General features: G+C 37.1%; 1 protein-coding gene across 5 annotated transcripts in view; it reads left to right on the top strand.

The window, feature by feature from the left end:
• Positions 1 to 22346, top strand: part of CENPJ (centromere protein J) — a 50237-nt gene that overhangs the window by 19270 nt on the left and 8621 nt on the right. For 2 of the 5 annotated variants that reach the window (XM_069080566.1, XM_069080564.1), the window contains 4 exons: positions 7723 to 7888; positions 12117 to 12359; positions 12832 to 12916; positions 21080 to 21147. In XM_069080566.1, the coding sequence (XP_068936667.1) occupies positions 7723 to 7888; positions 12117 to 12359; positions 12832 to 12916; positions 21080 to 21147 (562 nt within the window). The remainder of the gene's footprint in view (positions 1 to 7722; positions 7889 to 12116; positions 12360 to 12831; positions 12917 to 21079; positions 21148 to 22346) is intronic. The other 3 variants (XM_069080565.1, XR_011166811.1, XR_011166810.1) reach the window with 3 other exon arrangements.

The following is a 22346-nucleotide window of genomic DNA, read 5'->3' as shown; positions in this document are numbered from 1 at the left end:
TAAAATAAATTTGGCTTAGTTCCCTATATATTTGAGAAATGAGGCCTTATATCGCCCATGTGATACCCATAGCTGCCACTATGAATATGCAGATGTATTTCCAGGGTTGAATTGCATATAACAAACTCTTGCTCCAAGATGAAACCAAGATATTGAGATACCAGAGAGCCAGTTCCATCATGGTAGCAAAGAAGTTTGTACATATCACCAAAGCAGGGAGCTCCGCCATCCCCAAGCCTCTGTCCATTAGGCCTCCCCACAAACAAGCTCCCTTAGGCAAAATTCCTTCCTCTCACACTAATACTACCTGCTCTGCCTGAGCTCTCCTCAGCTCTGCCTCACTCTCCTCTTCCAGCTCCATTGTTCAGCAAGCTCCTTCCATCATGGGCTCCCTGTGACTCAAGCTGTGGGCTGGGCCAATGCTCAAAGTAGGTCACATGGGCCTATTAAGGGGCAGGGAAGATCTTCAAATTCTTAACATTATAGGCCTTTATAGAGAAACTTGGTGCAAAAATTTCCCCCCAGTTTTCTTGTTTTCTTTCTAGTTTTGACTGCCTTAGTTTTGTTTTTAGGAAAACTTTTTAATTTCATGTAATAAAAATTTTCTATTTGACTTCCTGTAATCTTCTCTGTTGCTTGTTTGGTCCCATAGATCTGACAGGTACATTTTTTCCATGCTTCCCTAATTTACTTAAGATAACATCCTTTATGTCTAAGTCATTTATCCATTTTGACCTTATCTTCATATAGTGAGTGTGTGAATTTTGGTCTGTGCCTAGTTTTTGCTAAATTGCTTTCCAGTTTTCCTAGAAATTTTTGTCAGATATTGAGTTCTTACTCCAAAAGCTTAGATCTTTGGGTTTATCAAACACTAGATTACTATGGTCATTTATTGCTATGTATTGTATACCCTAATTTATTCCTGTGATTTACCATTCAGTTTCTTAACCAGAACCAGACTGTTTTGATGATTACTGCTTTGTGATATCAGCCACCTTCCTTAACATTTTTTTTCATTGATGCCCTTGATATCCTTAACCTTTTGTTCTTCCAGATAAATTTTGTTACTTTTTTTTTCTAGCTCTATAAAATAATTCTTTGGCAGGTTGATTGGTATGGTATAGAACAAATAAATAAACTTAGGTAAAGTTGTCATTTTTATTATATTGACTTGGCCTACCCATGATCAATGAATATGTCTCCGGTTTTTTAGATCTGTCTTTATGAGTGTGAAAAGTGTTTTGTCATTGTGTTTATATGATGCTTGGGTTTGTCTTGGCAGAGAGACTCAAATATTTTATATTGTCTACAGTTATTTTAAATGGAATTTTCTCTTTCTGTCTTCCTGCTGGGTTTTGTTGGTAGTATATAGAAATGCTGATGATTTATATGGGTTTATTTTTTATCCTGCAGGGTTCTCTAAGTATACCATTGTTGTTGTGGTTTTTGTCCTTCATTCTTGAAGAGGACCATGACATCAGGGAGATGATGGCATGACTTGCGATTGACTTTGATTTGAGTGAGGGAAGGATGTGCAAAGTCACCAGTCTCATGTTTCCCTCTGGAGCCATCTGGGTCCAGTGGCCAGATATTGATCTGGAGAACTAGAGATGGATTAGTAGTCATTTCATTAATTAGACTAACTGATAATCAATAAATTCATGATCAGTGGTTTCTTCTGGTAACCAAAGACAAAACCATGGAGATCCCTTAGTACTGAAATACTTTTGGAAAAGGAGGTGCTCTGACAGTTAAAAAATTAACCCTGATTGGTGAACAATTAATGAGAGGGCATATTAATGAGGAGGTGGACTAGAAGTCTTAAGCTTCTTATGCTGAGAATGTGACTTGACAATGAGACTCGGCCACCCCCATCAGTCTGGACAAAGGAATCCATCTCTACCCAAACCACAGCGGTTTTCTCCTTCATAAACTGGGTTATCCTAGACCACAATGGGGGGGGGGGGGGGAGCTGTAAGGCTTACTTCCTAAGGGCAAGAATTCACCTAGATTATATTGTTTGTAAGATCTTCTTGTTGGATGGGGTCCCGCCTAAGGTCACAGAACATGTACTTGTAGGATTTGGGCAGTCTCATCTATCAGCAATGTCCTCTGGAGACTGACTGACAGATCTATAGGACCTGGACTCTGAATGAGGAAAAACCTCAATCCTAATTAAATAATTAATTATTAATGTAATAGGAAAATAATCACCTCTTTCACCATCATGTCATCTATAAAGAGTGACATTTGTTTCCTCATTGTCTATTTTTATTTTTCAGTTTCTTTTTCTTGTCTTATTGCTATAGCTAGCATTTTTAGTAGAATATTGAATATTAGTGGTGATAATGGACATCCTTGCTTCACTCCAGATCTTAATGGGAAGGCATCAACTTTTTACCAACTACGGATAATGTTTGTTCTTGACCTACTCATATTTTAAGAAAGGCTCCATTGAATCCTATGCTTTCTAGTATTTTTAATAGGAATGGGCATTGCATTTTGTCAAAGGCATTTTCTACATCTATTGATATAACTGTATCGTTTTTCTTGTTACTGATATGGTCAATTATGCTGATAGTTCTTTTAATATTGAATAGCCCTGCATTCCTGATACAAATTCCACCTTGTCATATATTGTTGTAGTCTCCTTAAATTTTTGCATTGATACTCATTAAGGAAATTGGTTTATAGTTTTCCTTCTCTGTTTTTGCTCTTCCTATTTCAGGTATCAAAACCATATTTGTGTCATAAAAGGAATTTGATAGGACTCCTCCTTTACACTTTTTTCAGATAGTTTACACAGTATTGGGATCAATTGTTCCTTATGTGCTTGGTAGCATTCACTTGTGAATCCATTTGGTCCTGGGCATTTTTTTCTTAGGGAGTTCTTTGATGGCTTGTTCAATTTCTCTTTGTAAGATAGGGTGGTTTAAATATTCTAGTTCCTCTTCTATTAATCTGGGCAGTTTATATTTTTGTAAATATTCATCCATTTCACTTAGATTGTCATATAATTGGCATATGATAATTGGGCAAAATAATTCCTAACAATTGCTTTAATTTTACTTCATTGGCGGTACATTCAACCTTTACATTTTTGATACTGGTAATTTGGTTTCTTTTTTAAAATAAAATGGTTTATCTGTTTTGTTGTTTTTCCCCCCATAAAACCAGCTCCTAGTTTTATTTATTAATACAGTGTTGTTATTTTTTTTAAATTTCCAGTTTTAATAATCTCTCCTTTGATTTTCAAAATTTCCATTTTGGTGTTTAATTGAGGATTTTTAATTTCTTCATTTCTTTTTCTAGTTTTTTTTAGTTGCACAACTAATTCATTGATCTGCTCTTTCTTTTATTGTAGTATGTATTTAAGTTTAAAAATGCATAAAAAATTTCCCCTAAATACCGTTTTGGCTGCTTCCCACAAATATTTGAATGTTATCTCATTGTTGTCATTGTCTTTAATGAAATTATTTTCACTCTGTTTTATTCTTTGACCCCTCATTCTTTAGGATTAGATTACTTAGTTTCTAATTGTTAACCTATGTTTCCATGTCCCTTTACTAATGTAATTTTTATTGTATTATGGTTTGAAAAGGGTGCATTTAATATTTTTGCTTTTCTGCATTTGTTTGTGAGGTTTTTATGCCCTAATACATGGTCAGTTTTTTTGAAGGTGCCACATACAGCTGAGAAAAGGATATACTCCTTTCTATTCCCATTCAGTTTTCTCCAGAGGTCTAATATCTAACTTTTCTAAATTTTATTCATCTCCTTGACTTCTTTTTTATATGTTTTATGATTAGATTTATCCAGCTTTGAGAGGGAAAAGTTGAGGTCCCCCACTAGTATAGTTTTACTATTTCCTCCTGTAATTCATTTAACTTTTCCTTTAAGAAACTGGATTCTTATGGATTACATTTGTTGTATATATGTTTAATATTGATATTACTTCATTGTCTGTGGTTCCTTTTAGGAAAATTTAGTTTCTCTGCTTATCCTTTTTAATTAGTTCTATTTTTGCATTTGCTTTGTCTGAGATCATGATTGCCACCCCTGCCTTCTTCACTTCAGCTGAAGCAGAATAGATTCAGCCCCTTAATTTAATTCTGTGTTTCTGTTTCAAGTTTGTTTCTTGTGAATAATATATTTTTGAAATTCTAGTTTCTAATCTTTTCTATCCACTTCTGGTTTTTGGGTTAGTTCATCTCATTCACAGTTATGATTTTTAATTGTACATTTCCCTCATCCTATTTTCTTCTCTTTATCCTTCTCTCTTTTTATCCTGTCCCTCTTCCAAAGTCTATTTTATTTCTTCTTTTATCTACCTTCCCTTTATCATCCCCTCCTCCCCCACCCCCCAGTTTCTGTCATCTCTTTCCCTTTCTACAGCAGGGAACTGTTGAATAAGATAGATTTCTGCACCAATTGAGTATGTATATATATTTTCCCTTTTTGAACCCCTCAGGACTTCCACTTCCTCTTGACCAAAAGTACTCCTCTCTTCCTTTGATTTTATGACCCAGAAGTTGGTATAGGCAATGGAATTGCCAAACAGTATCTTTTCCTGTGTCCACTATTTGCACAGACAGGGGTACTCTGTAATCTGTTTCTTCCAGGTTCCTTTACTGTCTCTGACTTGAGAACTCCCGAAACTGCTGGTGTTTCTATTATCACCACCTAATTCCACCACTGGTTTCATCCACCTGGGCTCCAGGATAGCCTCCTTCCAGGTGTCATGGATCTCTCTTTCTGACCTGTCTTGTCTTGTCCTCACAGAATGTCCCACTCTGATCCTTTGGCTCTGCCACTTCAGAACTTGATATGTGGGTGTTATTTTAAAGTTTGGAAGGGAATGTTGAGAACTCAACAGAGTGGTTTCTTTACTCTGTTATCTTGGCTCTGCCCCCAGAAGTTGGTAGGCTTTTAAATTAGTGTTTGTTGACTGACTCTATCTCCATTATTCAGTAACTTTTCCTCCTTAGGGGTTCATTTGATCTGTACTCTCATTCAGTCAAAATTTTGGTAGCTGTTTTCTGTTGACTTTAGGGATAGTCCTCTTTTTTCAATGAATTCAGTGCTTGGCTCAGTCTCTCTCACCTCTGCAACTCCTGCCTCATATGGGGGGACTTCAACATATATATTGACTCTCCCTCAACACACTCTTACTCTTTTTCTCCTACTTTCCCTCCCCCATATATTCTGCAATCCAGTAACACTTGCCTTGTGTTCCTTAAATAGAACACCCCACCTCCTGACTCCTGGCATTCCACAGGCTGTACCCCACATCTGGAATGTTCTCCTTCCTCACCTCCTGTCTTTAATCCCTCCTTCTAAAGCAAGCTTTTCCTGGTCCCCTCTTAATTTTCTAGTGCCTTCCCTTAGTTGTTGTTTTTTTAAATCCTGTTTATAGCTTGTTTGGATATGGTTGTTTGCACGTTCTCTTTCCCATTAGATTATGAGCTCTTTGAAGGTAGGGGGACTGTTTTTTGCCTTTCTTTGTTACCCTACACTTAGCACAACGCCTCAAACATAATTGGCGCTTAGTAAATGCTTATTAAGTGACTAATCCTAGAGAAGGAGTCAGAATACTCGTGGCTCTGGATTTCTTCTTTCTGACCTCCTCAGTTGAGGACCCCTTTGGCAACTGAGCGGAGGATAGATTGGTCACCCTACCTTGTCTACTTCCCTTTCCAATCAAAAGACTATTTCCATGTTCTGGGTGAGACATGACAGGGGCCTGTACTAATGTGCTTTGCTTCATTGTGAATGGACAGAAGGGGATATAAACCGATGTTGTAAAGTTAGAAATGATAAGATTTGGTGGGTTGTATAAGTGGGATGAGTGAGAGGAAAGTTGAGAAAATGGGTTTTGGACATGTGAATTTCAGATGCCCATGAAACATCCAGAATGAAATGTCTAATAAGCAGATGAAGATGTGGGTTTAGAGCCAAGAAGAGAGACTATGGTTGGATATATAGATTTGGTGGTCCTCTGCATAGAGATGATAACCCATGGGAGGTAACGAGAATACTAAGTAGAGAAGAGAATCCAGGGAAAAATTTTAAGAGATACACATAGGGAGGATGATAAACCAGGTCAGATGTCCAAAAGGCAAACATGTTTAAAACAATATACACACATGTGTGTAGATGTAATTTTTGTATATTATATACACATATATCTTATTTTTGCAGAAGAAAAACTGAGGTAGATGTTAACTGACTTGTGTAAGGCACACAGGTAGGTGTTTAAGGCTGGATTTGAACTCATGTCTTCCAAACTTCAGTTTTGATGCTCTATCTGTTGTGCCATTTTGTTGCCTTATAAAAGAATATATGGATGGAATCATGGAGGGCTTTGAATTTGGATTCATTAAATAGTGGGGAGTCACTGAAGGTAGGTGACATCTTTAGAAAGATTAACCTGGTAGCAATGTGTAGGATAGACAGAATCTCAGGTATTACTTATTAATTTATTGCAATGATCTAGGTGAGAAGTAATGAGGACTTAAAATAGGAGTATGGTTATTTGGATTGGAGAGAAGAGACAGGCTTTGAGATTGTATACAGTAAGAGAAACATTAGGGCTTAAAGGGCAGGGAATTGGGTAAACTAGTGGGGCAGGCTTCTTGTGTTCTTACTTCCTCATATAGTGGGGTAGCTCAGTTTGGAATGGCAGATTGGACAGGAGATAGCATGTGTATAAAATAAGCCTATATAAACTTGTTTTCTCAGAACCAGCATATGGACAGATACTGGGTTCTAAGCATCAATGGACAAACTAGAGGCATATCAAGCCCCAAAATACTGTTAAATTTTATAACCTGAGAAGTTACTTTTCTAAAAAGGCATCTTTGCAGCACTTTTCATTTAAGAATAAAATTATATGTTTGATTGGCTAGCAAACTAAAGGTTATCATGTTATGACTCCATCTTGAAGAATGACTATTTCTAGCCCTATTCCTTAACTTTTGTTTTGAACAGGAGACGTTATAGAGATATAAAATTATGTATTTGTGTGTTTATATATATATATATATGTATATACTTTTATACATTTCTTAGAGCAGGAAGGATCCTTAAAGCTCATTTTGCAGTTGAAGAAACTGAGAATAAATGACTTCTCCAAAGTCACACAGAGCTAGAATGAAAATCAGGTAGTCTGATTCCTGGCCTAATATACTTTTACATAGGCAAGCAAAAATTAGAAGTTGCATTACCTCATTCCTTGGTTATGTTGTAGACTTTAGTCATTTATTAGAAGTTCAGAGACTATCTGGAGGGAATATATGTCTGCTTTGTGTGGTAACTGTTAACATTAATTGTAGCTCAGTTATTTAATATCCTAATTCTGGTATCTTATGATATGTAATATAACTGAGAATATTGCCATTTTTAGGTAATGTTTGTCTCATGGGGGCAGGTAAGTGGCGCAGTGAACAGAGCACTGGCCCTGGAGTCAGGAGGACCTGAGTTCAAATCCGACCTCAAACACTTAACACTTACTAGACATGTGACCTTGGGCAAGTCACTTAACCCCAATTGCCCTGCCCTCTCCCCTCCAAAAAGCAAAAAAAAAAAAGTTTGTCTCATGTTAGCTCTCTGATTTTAACATTGGAGGTTGTCACTTAAAATTCTTTATTGATTTGACATTTGGATTACTCTATTGGATATTTATTCTAGGTGATAAGATGTATTTCTATTTAATCAATTTAGAAAAGAAATTGCAGACTTTGAACAGCAGAAAGCAAAAGAATTGGCTCGAATTGAAGAGTTTAAAAAGGAGGAGATGCGAAAGCTACAAAAAGAACGCCGAGTTTTTGAAAAATATACTACAACTGCAAGAGCAATTCCAGATAGAAAGGAACGTGGAGAAATTCAGGTATGAGAGCTCTTCTTAGTGCAAACATGCAAGCTGTGCAAAGTGCTAGAAGCTGTATTGATATACCAATAATCCAAAAATGTCAGTAATATACTGTTATAGAATTTTCATTATGGACCTACAACATAGGATTCATTTGCTAATATCAATAATTTTAAGTGTTTTGTAAGTATGTCAAAATTCTAACTGAACATACTTAATGCAATACAGCACTTATAAAAAGAATTAATAATTATCTCCAGCACTAACTAGATTAATATTATATTCTACTATATAAAAACCAGGAAGATGTTGTAACTTCGGATTAGATAGCATGCACACTGAAATAAGAATTCGTTCATTTGATTCTCATGGTACAGTTGTTATCAAGCTTTTGCTCAGTAATTTAATATCTTAATTCTGACCTCTTACATATCACCATATTTAACTCAGGCTTTGGTATCATTTTGTATTATTACTTTTATTAGAAACACTTTTCATCTGTTTCTGTGTATGGGGCTGACCACTGATTCTTTTTTTTTTTGCTTTCTGGAAGGGCAGTTGGAGTTAATTGACTTGTCCAAGGTCACATGGCTAGTAAGTGTTAAGTGTCTGAGGCCAGATTTTAACTCAGGTCCTCCTGACTCCAGGGCCAGTGCTCCATTCACTGTGTCCCCTAACCACCCCCATGACTGTTAATTCTTTTTTTTTTTTTTAAGCAATTGGGGTTAAGTAACTTGCTCAAGGTTACACGGCCAGTTATTATTTCTGTGTGTGGTGCTGAGTATCTGAGCCCGGATTTGATCCAGGTCATCCCAACACTGGAGCCGGTGCTCTTACTCGCTGAGCCACTTGGCCACCCCTAAGCAATTGGGGTTAAGTAACTTGCTCAAGGTTACATGGCCAGGTGTTTCTGGGTGGGTGCTAAGTGTCTGAGCCTGGGATTCGATCTCCAGGTCTTCTCAACACTGGAGCTGGTGCTCTTACTCGATGTGCTACCTGGCCGCCCCGACCGTTAATTCTTTTAGATATGCCAGTGGAACATAAACTTGGAAAGGTCCTACAGTTTGGAAAGCCTTCAAATATGTACCAAGTGATATATCCACTATGTATTTGTCTTCCGATGACCAGTCTACCCAGGTTTTGAGTAATCTCATCACCAAATGTTAGATATCAGGTGATGAACTTTTTTGGCTGTGGAAGCCCAGATGATAGTCTATTGAGGTGTAAAGAAGTTGTGAATCAGTGAATGCGATATACATGCTAACTGAAATAATGGATTTTTTTTGAAGTATCAGTTTTTCTAGAAGGAGATTATTAAAAAGGAGAGTTTTAATTGCATATAATGCTTATGTCTTGGCTTTTTTATATTATGATTTAAAGGTAATAATTTTTTTCCCTTTAAACTTAACATTTATTCAGGACAGGAATCAACAGTAAATTGGTAGAACATAATTATAGGCATTATTCCCACAGAGTTGTTTTATTACCCTTCCCCACCTTCAATAATCTGGATCTTGAGTACATTTATAATTTTTTTAAGGGAATTTATTTATTTTTATTTTTCAACATCCCCTTCCATAAGTTTTAAATTTTCTCCCTTGCCTTCTCCTCCTCCCTCCCCAAGATGGCATGCAGTCTGATATAGGCTCTACATATACAAAAGGTAATGATTTTTTTATAGTATTAGATATTAATAGTTTTTCACTGACCATAGTTTCTTAACTTGCTTTCACATTTATCTACTAACTTGAAATAGATTAGATTTGGGAACATTTTTTTTCCCTCTGCCCTTCATTCAATCTTGACCTCATTCTCAAGCTCCAGTTCCACATTCAACTGTCCATTGAACATTTTTATATAGATTTTGTATCATCAGCTCAAATTCTGTCTAAAACTTGAATCTCTTTTTCCCGACTTAGTATGGTAAAGAGAAAGAGAATAATGGATTCAGTTTTGACCTCTGCCACTTTACTGACACAGGTCACTTCACCTCCCTCACCCTCAGTTTCTTCATCTGTAAAATGAAAAGGCTGGAATAGATGATTCTATGAAATCTCTTTCAGCTTTACATGAATAATCCTACGACTTCTTTATTTTGATTAACGGTAATTGTTTTTCTCTTCAAATGCATTAAGGCTTGAAATTGGTCACTCCTTCTTAAGTCTCCTTTTCTGGTTTATCATCCATGTCATGACCCCTAATTGTGGATATACCTCAAAGGCTCTGTCCTCAGTACTCATTAATTCTTTTTGTACATTATTTCACTTCGTTTTCCCATAGATTTAATTATTGTCTCTATGTAGATCACTCCCAAATCCAGCTGTAGTCTTTCTCCTGTGGTCCACTGGCACATCTGCAATTACCTATTGGGTATTTCAAAGCAGATATTCCTTAGGCATCTCAAGTTCAATATGTCTTAAATGGAACTTTTCTTTCTCCCAAATCTTACCCTTTCAAACTTACTTTTTTTTGTTAATTGCACCACTCTTTTTCAGTTACACAGATTTACAACCTTGGTGTCATCCTTGGTTCTTTGTTGTCTTTCTGCACATCCAATTAGTTGCCATATCTTGTTGTTTTTACCTCTGCAATATCTCTTGTATCTGCTCCTTCTCTTTGTTCACACAGCCTTAGTTTAGACTCTCATTACCTTTTGCCTAAGTCTTTCTAATTGGTCTCCTTGAATTAGGTGCCCTCCTCCACAGCTGTCAGGTGATTTTTTTCCTTATGTGCAATTCTGGTCATGTTTTTGCTTACTTAATTTCAATAGCTTCATGTTGCCTGTGAGATCAAATATAAACCTCTCTGTTTAGCTTTTAAAGCCCCTTACAACCTAGCTGTAGTCTATATTTCCAGCTTTATAATACATTGTTACACTTCTTGCATTCTGCTGTCCTACCAAATTGGCCTCCTGGCTGTTCTCATGTGGTACTCTGTCTCCCATCTCTATGCCTTTTACTGGCTGTCCTCCATACCTGGAAATATGTCCACTTGTGATACTTGTTTCCTTCAAAACTCTTCTCACATGCTACCTTCTTTAATGAAGCCATGATTATTCTACCCATCCCCTTCCCACCAAAGTTTTAGATTTATGTACCTGCTGTCTTCCCCATTAGAATGTCAGCTCCTTTATGGGGGGGAGGGGACTACTTCATTTTTGTCTATCTTTTCAGCTCCCAGTGTCTGGCACATAGTTGCAATTAAATGTTTGCTGACTGATTTTCCAACTTTTCTCATTCTCTCAACCCCCTATATTTAATTATTAATCAAGTAGAGTCTTCATGTCTTTCATATCTCTCTGTCCTTTTTTATCTTTATTTTTTTTTCCCTTTTTGGAGGGGGGAAGGCATGGCAATTGGGGTTAAGTGACTTGCCCAAGGTCTCGTGACTAGTAAGTGTTTAGTGTCTAAGGCCAGATTTGAACTCAGGTCCTCCCAACTCCAGGGCCTGTACTCTATTTACTGTGCCTCCTAGCTGCCTCATCTCTGTTCTTTTCTTTCCCACTGTCACCGTCCATAGTTCATGACTTGACCATTGCAATAACCTAATAGCTCTATATGTCTGGTCCTTTCCCTGTCACCATCTCCTAACTGTCCTGCTACCAGATTTTTCTAAAATTTCCTTTTGTTTTGTAACTGCTCCACTCAGAACCTAACTGCCAACAGAATAAAATCGAAAACCTTCTATCCTGGAATTCAAAGCCTTAGCTTCAACTTAACTTTTCTAGTTTATGTTGCATGTTTCTACAGGATCTTGCTTCTCTAGTCAAATTAATATACTCTTTATGCCCTTGAATGTTGTGCTTCGCCTTCTTGGGCTTTTGCTTAAACTGTTTCCTTTACCTGAAATCTCTTCTCTTATTGATCTGCTGATCAAAGTCTTTCAGGGTCAATTTAGACTTAGTTTTTGTTAATCTCATAATTTCCCCAGCCAAAAGTGTTCTTTTTTTTCTGAATTCCTATGTTATTATTGTTTGATATTTAATATATATAGGACTTTCTGTACTAGCTATTTTTGTATGTGTCTTCTCTCCCGACCTAGCTTACGAACATGGCTGGCAGGTACCATTTGTCTTAAACCTTTTTGCATATACCTATAATACCTAATACTGGATGTAAATAAATGCTCAATCTGTTTACCTGCATGTCTTTGTTACTTAGGATCTATTCATACTATAGCAGCTTAATAACAGAAAATGTAATTTGAGTTTATTGAACACTTCTGAATGCTTGCTTCTCTTCTGAAGGTTTTAAAACAACAGATAGCAGATTTACAGGAAGAGTTGAAGCGAAAAGAGACAAAATGGTCAAATACACATGGTCGCCTTAAAAGCCAGATAGAAACACTAGCTAAAGAGAACACTGACCTTCGGGAAGAGATAAAAATAATGGAACAGTTTCGACTAGAAGCCTGGAAAAAAGCAGAAGCTATTGAAAATAACTTAAAGAATGAACATCCCCTGATTTCTGTGAAAAAAGAAGAGTCTACAGTGAGTTTATAGTTATTTTTTACTGATCACTTATATTATTCAGAATTTAATCAAAGTACAATTAAAGTTTTTAAAAACAGGTTTTTATAATTGTTACAAATTTGGATTCCAACATTGCTAATCTGTAGTTAAAATGAAGGTACATTATTTTTAATGTTGAGCCTGATATAAGATTTTAAGAATTAATTGACATGTTTAAATGTTAAAATTGAGGTACAAATTGAGGGATTTGTTGAGTGAGTGAACAATCTCCTTTTTGGGGTATTGTTTAGGGGGAAAAATCAAACTATTTTAGTACTATTCTTAGAGAATATTTCCCTCTTTGAAAGTGGATTACTTATGTGGCTCGAATATATCTGAAAACAAACTGAACAAAATGATGCCTAATATTTTTGTCACAGATTGTTCGCCATTAAAAAAATAAGCATTCTTTCTCTTTTACTTAAAGTGTCCATATGTAATATGATTACAGAATCCATTATTAGGTTTTCAGAAGAGTCAGAACTTATCTTCAAGTCAGATGGAAAAATACAAGAAAAATCATTCACGAGGACAAGGTATGAAATGGTTTATGGGTAGGCCATAAGCATACATGTATATTATAAAAAACTTAACAGAAACTTATCATGATCTGTTAGGAGTTCACCTATTAATGATCTATTTTATCAATTAAGTTCTCAAATTTTTTGTAGCATTGAAACTCTTCTTGTCTGAGTTTGAATTTGGATTCCTTTAATGACAATAAAACCTGTCATCAAGCATTTATTAAGTGCTTAGGCACTGTGCTAAGTCCCAGGGATATAAATAAAAGCAAAATCATAATCTATGTCCTCAAGGAATTCACATTATAATAGAGGAATACATTGTCCAAATAACTATGTACAGACAAGATATATACAGTGTAAACTGATAATGCTTAAATCTACTTAAAAAAAATTTTAGTTTTCAAAATTCATTTCCACAAGATTTTGAGTTACAATTTTTTCCTCCCTGTCTTTACCCTACTCCTCTCCCCAAAATAGCAAGCCTACTGAATACCCCTTCCCCCAGTGTTCTCTCTTATATCCTCCCCCATCAACTCCCATAACTTTCTAGTAGGGCAAGACGGATTTCTATACCCCTGTGCCTGTATATCTTATTTCCTAGTTGCATGTAAAAAACAATTTTTTTTTAAACATTTGTTTTAAAACTTTTGAGTTCCAGATTTTTTTCCTTCTTTCCTCCTCATCTGCCTCCACTGGGAAGATAAACAGTTCAGTTTAGATTGTACATGTGTAGTTATGCAAAACATTTCCATAGTCCCTACTAACTATATTTCCCGCCATCCTATCCCGCCCCCCACTTACTCTATTTTTTTAAAAAGCAATTGGGAGTAAGTAACTTGCTCAAGGTTACACGGCCAGTTATTTTTGTGTGGGTGCTGTGTATCTGAGGCCAGAACCGATCCCAGGTCTCCCGACGCTGCAGCTGGCACTCTTACTCATTGCGCCACCTGGTTGCCACTAAGCAACTGGGGTTAAGTAACTTGGTCAAGGTTACGTGGCCAGTTATTTTGTGTGGGTGTTAAGTATCTGAGCCCGGGACCAATCCCAGGTCTCCTGACTCTGGGGCCGGCGCTCTTACTGCACCACCTGGCCACCCCAACTTACTCAATTTTCTCCTTTCACCCTATCCCTTTTCAAAAATGTTTGCTTCTAACTACCCTCTCCCCAAATCTGCCCTCCCTTCTATCATCCCCCCTCTTGTCCCCTACCCCCCCCCCCATTTTCCTGTAGGGTAAGATAGCCAATTGAGTGTGTCTGTTATTCCCTCCTTAAGCCAAATTCAATGAGAACAAGGTTATCCCATTCCCTCTCGCCTTCCTGCTCTTTGCCTCCATTGTAACAGTTTTCTCTTGCCTCTTTTATATGAAATAATTTACCCTATTCTATCTCTCCCTTTCTCCTTCTCCCAATAAATTCCTCTCTCACCTCTTAATTTTATTATTTAGATATTATCCCTTCATATTCAACTTATCCTGTGCCCTCTGTTTACGTATACATGAACATACATATGCTCACACTCACATATATATTTATATACACATACACCTTCCAATACATACATATATATGTATGTATACATATATACATATATATTCCCTTCAACTATCCTCATACTGAAAAAAGTCTTATGAGTTACAATGATCAGTTTTCCATGTAGGAATGTAAATAGTTGAACTCTAATAAGTTCCTTATGATTTCTTTTTCCTGTTTACCTTCTCATACTTGTCTTACTAATTATATATGAAAGCCAGATTTTCTGTTCAGCTCTGGTTTTTTCATCAAGAATGCTTGAAAATCCTCTATTTCATTGAATGACCATATTTTTCCCTGTAGCATTATACTCAGTTTTGCTGGGTAGGTGATTCATGGTTTTAGTCCTAGCTCCTTTGATCTCCAGAATATCATATTCCAAGCTCTTCAATCCCTTAATGTAGAAGCTGCCAGGTCTTGTGTTATCCTGATTGTGTTTCCACAATACTCAAATTGTTTCTTCCTGACTGCTTGCAGTATGTTCTCCTTGACCTGGGAACTCTGGAATTTTGGCTATAATATTCCTAAGAGTTTTCTTTTTGGGATCTTTTTCAAGAGGCGATCGGTGAATTCTTTCAATTTCTATTTTGCCCTCTGGCTCTAGAATATAGGGCAATTTTGCTTGATAATTTTTTTTTTTAAAGCAATCGGGGTTAAGTAACTTGCTCAAGGTTACACAGCCAGTTATTTCTGGGTGTGGTGCTAAGTATCAGAGCCCGGATTTGATCCAAGGTCATCCTGACTCTGGAGCTGGTACTCTTACTCACTGAGCCACCTGGCTGCCCCTAAGCAATTGGGGTTAAATAACTTGCTCAAGGTTACACGGCCAGGTGTTTCTGGGTGGGTGCTAAGTGTCTGAGCCCAGATTCAATCCCAGGTCATCCCAACTCTGGGGCCAGTGCTCTTACTCTTTGTCAGGCTACCTGGCCGCCCCTGCTTGATAATTTCTTGACAGATGGTATCTAGGCTCTTTTTTTTTAAAATCATGGCTTTCAGGTAGTCCAATAATTTTTAAATTATCTCTCCTGGATCTATTTTCCAGGTCAGTGGTTTTTCCAATGAGATATTTCATACTGCCTTCTATTTTTTCATTTGTTTGGATATGTTTTATAGTATCTTGATTTCTCATAAAGTCATTAGCTTCTAATTGCTCCAGTCTAATTTTGAAGGAGTTATTCTCTTCAATGATTTTTTGACATTCTTTTTCCGTCTGGCAGATTTGGCTTTTTAAGGTATTCTTCTCTTCACTGGCTTTTTGGGCCTCTTTTGCCATTTGAGTTAGTCTCTTTTTTAAGGTGTTATTTTCTTGAGTGTATTTTTGGGTCCCCTTTAGCAGGCTGTTGACTTGCTTTTCATGATTTTCTTGCATCATTCTCATTTCTCTTCCCAATTTTTCCTCCACTTCTCTTACCTGATTTTCAGAATCCTTCTTGAGGTCCTGCATAGCCTGTAATCAGTTCATATTTTTCTTGGAGGCTTTTGATGCAGGAGTTCTTACTTCACTGTCTTCCTCCTGCTCCATGCCTTGATCCTTTTTGTCCCCAAAAAAGGATTCTACGGTCTATTTGTGCTTCCGTTGCCAGCCAACTACTTGACTTTTGAACTCTACCATGGTAGAACTCTTCTTCCAGAATGAAGAGAGTTTTGTCCCAAATCACTGGGGTTTTCGCAGCTGCTGGAACCATTAGGAGGGTGCCAACTCTACAGCCCCTACAAGCTCTGGCTCACTGGCCACACACCCCAGGACCAGCACCCAGGACTGCAATCCAGATCCAAGCAGATTAAAGCAAGAATGATTACCCTCTATATGGTGGCTTGGTCCCCCTACATCTGCTGGCCAGGAGCTCCCACCTCCACTGCTTCTCACCCCACAGGGGCAGGGGCCAGACTGCTCCGTTCTCCCCACACCAACACAGTTCCACATTGACCTTTTACTTTGTCTTTGACATTTATGGATTAACAAGTCTGGAAGCTGCCACAGCTGCTAGTGATTCACTCTCCTGAAGTCCCACTCTGGCCACTGCTGGTAGGGGCCAGAAACACGTGGCTCACGTGGGACTGTGGTTCGCTCCCAGTGTGCTGTGATAGACCTTTCCTGTCAGCCTGCTGGCCTGTCTTCAGTGGGAGATTTGTTTCTGTCACTTTGTGGGTTCTGTAGCTTTAAAATTTGTATAGTCATTTTTTTACAGGTATTAGAATTGTTTGAAGTCAGAGCCCACACCAAGTTTGTGCTTCTACTCTGCCATCTTGGCTCCCACTTAAATCTATTTTTTTTTTTTTTTTTGCTTTTTGGAGTGGGGAAGATAGGGCAATTGGGGTTAAGTGACTTGCCCAAGGCCATATGCTGGTTTTTGTGTTAAGTGTCTGAGGCCAGATAGGGCCAGTGCTCTATTCAATGCACAATCTACCTTCCACTAAATCTACTTTTACAAATGTTTGTGAGTTCTTCTGTTACTGTTCCTGGCTCTTTTTTTTATTTCCTTAAAACTTTTTCTGCACCTGTTTTCTTTTTCTTTTTTTGCCTTTTTGGAGGGCAATTGGGGTTAAGTAACTTGCCCAAGGTTACACGGCTAGTATTTTTGTGTGGGTGTTAAGGGTCTCAAGCCAGAACTGAACTCGGGTCCTCCTGACTCCAGGGCTGGTGCTTTACTCACTGCGCCACCTAGTCACCCCTGCACCTCTTTTCTTTAACAAAATTTCATCAGTTCTTTTTTAATAAAATCTTCTGAAATGGTTACTTATTGCTTATTGGAAGTATGCCACAAGACTGATTTAAGTTCTTTTTTAAAATTTTTATATAATTTTCATCACCCACTTTACATAAGCTACTATGTTGGAAAATTGTTACTTTTCACTTCAAATGTTTTTGCTTAGAGAATATGACAGCTTCATTTTGAATTTTGTTATATTCTATTGGTAAATAGCCTTAAAATTTTGCTAGAAGCATGGAATTGTTTTTAGCCATTTGATAACAACACTATCCAGAGAAATCATCCATAAAGTATTATTTTACTTCTTTGGGATTTGGTGCTTGAACTAGGTGTATATTAACACTTTTTCTTATTGTTTCTTGAATCTTTTTTATTTTACCCAATTATCCATAGCAGACATAGATACATAAAAGGTATTTACAGTTAATAAAACAAATAACCCCTCCTCCCTTCAGCTTTTCATTATGCCAGTATAATCTACTAATTAAATACACACACAGTCATGATACCTGATTTGAGTCAGATCTTTAAGAATACGACTTTTTAGTACTGTGATAATTCTCTGCATTTGTTAGATGGAGAAATTGTGGATGAACTATATAGACAGAAAAGCAGAAAGGTTGGCTGTGAGCTCTACATAATATATTTAATAAATGTTAGTCTTTGATATAAATCTTAATTTTTGTCCCATAATCAGTCTTGGCACTTCAATGGAATCAATTTAAAATGTGTAATTTGTATAGTCATTTTTTTTACAGGTATTGGAATTGGTTTATATCTAGTGATTTCTTAACAAGGTGTGAACTTTGATTGGGTCAAGGAAGGAATACCTGCTTGGCCAATAAGACAAGCTAAGCATGCCTCGAGGACTTTAAATAGATGTAGTAAGTCTAGAAAAATCTATCTTTCTGGCCCTGATCACCAGACCTCTACTCTAATAGTGAATGATAGATTTCATTGCTTACTTTATAGTTTTGAAATCTCTTAAAGAAGAATGGAGGGATAGTTAGGCAGTATAGTGGATAGAGTGCTGGGCCTAAGTCAAGAAGACCTGAGTTTAAATCTGCCCTTTTACATACTTTTTTGGCTGTGTGACCCTGGGCAAGTCACTTAACCTCTGTTTCCCTCAGTTTCCTTATCTGCAAAATGGGGATAATAATAGCACTTAGTTCCCAGGGTTGTTCTGAGGATCAGATGAGATATCTGTATAACATTTGGCACAGTGCATGGCACATAGTGAGCTCTTTATCACTGTTAGCTTTTATTATTATTGTGTAGTTTATCAAATTCAGATTAAGGCCTAATGAAAGATCATTATCTTATTGTATTCTCTCTTAGACTGACCACATCTGGAAATTTGTTTTCAGTTCTTTATTTTAGGAAGGAAATTTACATAGGATGGCAAAGGGCTATATGAAAATTATTTTCAATAATTGTAGGTTTTTGTCTGAAGAAGAGATTTTGGGAAGAGAGGTTAAACCGTCTTCAAATATTTGAAAGGTTGTCATTGGAAAAAAGATTACATTTGTTCTGTTTGCCCCCAGGGGGACAGGCTACTAACAAAGGAGCAAATAGAGGCTTGATGTAAGGAAAAATTTTCTAACAGTCAAGAGCTATTCAAAAGTGGAATGGACTCCTTTGGGAGAAAATGTTTTCTTCCTCACTGGAGGCCTTCAAGCAAAGGCTATATGACCTTGTCAGATAGGTATTACTTTCTTCAGATATAGATGGGTTGGGCTACATGACCACCGAAAGTCCTTCTAACTCTGAGATTCTGTAAGAAGATTTTTACCATAAAGAAATTTGTGGCTGCATAAGCTTCATCTAGAGAGCCAATGTGGCATAAAGCATCCAGTGTTAGAGGCGAGACTGGGCTTCAAATCTGGCCTCAGACACGCACTAGCCATGTCACTTTTGGCAGGTGACTTCCTAGTTTCCTTGTTTGTAAAAGCAGAGGATAATTTATGAGTCTCAGATTGGACAGTGGGTATCCAAAAGGCTCTGTAAATCTCAAAAGCATTATATAAATGTGAGCTCTTATTTGGTATTGCTATAATCGATATTCTTAAAGAAGTATTGCTAACAGATGGACAGCTGATAAAAACCCATCATTTGCTAAGATAACTCAGTTAAGCTATAAGAAACTTGCTAATTTTGTTTTGAGTATTTTGTAAACATAAGTGTTCTGATACTAATGTGTACATGAGAAAAAAAATAGAATTAAACAAGTTTAGCTCTCTTCCCTTTCCCCCTAAGGATTTAGACTAGGAGGAAACCTTAGACAGATTTTGTAACTGGAAGATTTGAAAGGTGACCAACTTTGTATGTACTTTAGTTTTTTGCAGACATAAGCCATCTTCTCCTTCCTACATTTACTATTTAACTAAATGTAAAATAAATCACAAATTAGATTATTCATTAAAGGTGAAGTAGTCTTTCAAAGTAGACTCAGTCTGGGTGTCAGGAGAGTTGGTTCTCGTCCATGTTCTCTCTGAATGGATTGACAATTATACTTCATATTCTACTTCAAGATTTGAAAGGGACCCTTGATGAAATTTAGCAATCTTAATTGGACAGATATTTATTCAAAACTTGCTGTGTGCAATGCACTAGGCTAGCTGCTATGGTGAATATTAGGGATGACAATCTCTGCCCTTATGGATTTATAGTCAAATAGGGGAGAAGAGACACAAATACAGGAGGGTGTGGGAGTAGGGGAACTTGATTTAGAGTAAGATGACAAAGGTTGAATCTTGGATCTGATACCTCTGGGACCTTATGCAAGGCTCTTTTACCATGTTAGGCATCTTTCCCATGTTTCCCATCTGTAAAATGATGAGGTTTGAACTAAATGATCACCAAAGTCCCTTTCAGCACTAAAATTCTATGATCTTGACCTTAGCATAAAATATAAAAAACATCATTTTTTATGATGGAGAGTCACCAAATAGTTTTTCTCATATTCTCTTTTTAACCCTGGAATAACTATTCCCTCTTTTAAAGCATGCAAGATTTCCTATGACATTGCAGAAGAGACAGGGAGAATGGTAACAACTAAGTTGTAAAAGAAGATGAAAGAGCCTTAGTCATTCTTGAAATGAATTTCAAGGTCTCATTTACTGCAGTCTGGATCTGGTTACAACTTGTGATTCTCCATCGTAACTAGATAGAATTCACAAACTAATACTTTTTAAAAGTGAAACTGCTTAATTTATGTATCAGCTCTTGGAAGAAAAAAAACAGCCATAGAGAGGGGTATCATGGGGTACCAAAAGCACTGGTAAAAAGTAGCAGTTATCATAAAATCTGGGCTTTAAAGACCTGGCTTAGACACTGTGTGAAGCTACATGGTGGCTAACTTCCTCCTTCTGCCAATGGCTGCTATTTAAGCAAGGTTATCTATCGCAGTGCAAACAAGTGTTTGTGGTACCTCTGTTTCCCAAGGAGTTTTATTCTCTTCAGTGATATGTGCTCTGTGATGTTTATGAACTTTCCGTAAGCTATCATCCCAACAATTTTTCTTCTAGCCTACACAAAGGCAATTTTTAAAGAGGAGATTTTTGCTAGTTTTCTAAATTACATGTAAAGTGATGTTCTGACAACTGAATCATCACCACACACTTGTACTATATAAATAAGTTTATTGTTGGCCACCTCTCTGGGCTTCAATTTTTTCAGCTTAAAATGAGGGTCTTAAATGTTATGATCTCTGAGGTCCATTTCAGCTCTAAATCAAATGATTCTATGTCAGATGCCAAAGTTTTAAAAAAAATGCTTAAGCCAGTATGTCACACTATTAAGACAGAAAAGTTAATTTTAAGATGTAAAAAAAAAATAAATGCATGTATTTGGTATAAGCCTGTTTTAATCAAAAGGAGACTTTTTTATGTTACCAGCTTTATTTTTAACGTAACTTTTTTTTTTCTTGTAAAAGCAGGAAATCTGCCTCGGAGACCAAAGTCAGCACCGGTTCAGGATCTAAGTAATTCGGATAAAAGACAGGTGAATTTTGTATTGGCTTAATATTTTAATGCATGTAGACATAAATGAACTGGGATTGGAATTAACCTCCTTACCTACCTGCCTTGAAATTAAAAAAAAAAGCTAGTGGCTAAAGAGATAAGTGATTGGGTAAGTGAATAAAGGGTACTGCTGAGGCTTTTTAAAAATTTAGATTTAATCTAGCATTTTTTTTTTGAGTTCTTGCTATGTTCCAATTATTGTACTAAGCACTGGGGAAGGGGGGGGGGCAAAGAAAGACAAAAAATACAAAAATGGAGCTTTAAGGAACTTATATCCTAATGTGGGAGATACCTTGGAAATTTAAATGCCTACATATAATAAATATAGAGCAGAAGGAAGGTAATCTTAGAGAGGAAGGCTTTGGTGACAGGAGTGACTGAGAAGCCCTCCTGGAAAAGCTGGCCTTTGAGCTGAGTCTTGAGAGAAGCCAGGGATGTCAAGAGGTAGAGATGAGGAGGGAGAGCATTCCAGGCACAAGGGAAACCAAAGATAGGAGATACAGCACCATATTTGAGGAACCTCAAGCCAATATTGCTAGACTATTGAGTGTGGGGATGGGAGTGGGGAAAATCATGTGTGAGAACACTGGAAAGGTAGGAAGGGGGTCAGGTTATGGAAGAGCCTTAAATGCCAAGAAGAGGACTTTAATTTTGGAGGTAATAGAGGTTTACTGGAGTTTACTGAGCTCCAGGGACATAGTCAGACCTGCACTGTAGGCAGCTGACTGGAGCATGGGTTGAAGTAGGGAAGAAACTTGAGACAGAGAGACCAGAAGACTATTGCTATAGTCCACGTGAGAGGTGATGAGTAATTGAACTAACTTGGTGGCTCTGTGAGTGGAGGGAAAGGGGTGTATATGAGAGATGTAAGTACATGATGGTAGAAATAACAAGATTGGTGAACCCATTGCATATGGGGGGGGGGTCAGTAAGAATGAGGATGTAATGGCTGTGAACCTGGGAAAGCAGGAGAATAGTGGTACTTTGAATAGAAATAGCTATGTTCAGAAGGGAGTGGGTTCTGCTCTGGACATGGTGAATTTAAGATGTCCAGTTTGGAGGTGAAAGACTAGAGCTAGATATACATATCTGGGAATCCTTTACATCGAGATATCTAAATGCACTGGAAGTGATGAGATCACGAAGTTATACAGCATAGTGATAAACCGTAAAAGGTTT

Source organism: Petaurus breviceps, unplaced genomic scaffold (assembly GCF_028583685.1).
Source record: "Petaurus breviceps papuanus isolate PSGF00001 unplaced genomic scaffold, PetGlider_PUasm1.0 91133, whole genome shotgun sequence".
NCBI classification, from domain to species: Eukaryota; Metazoa; Chordata; class Mammalia; order Diprotodontia; family Petauridae; genus Petaurus; species Petaurus breviceps.
This window is presented reverse-complemented; position numbering and strand designations above follow the sequence as displayed.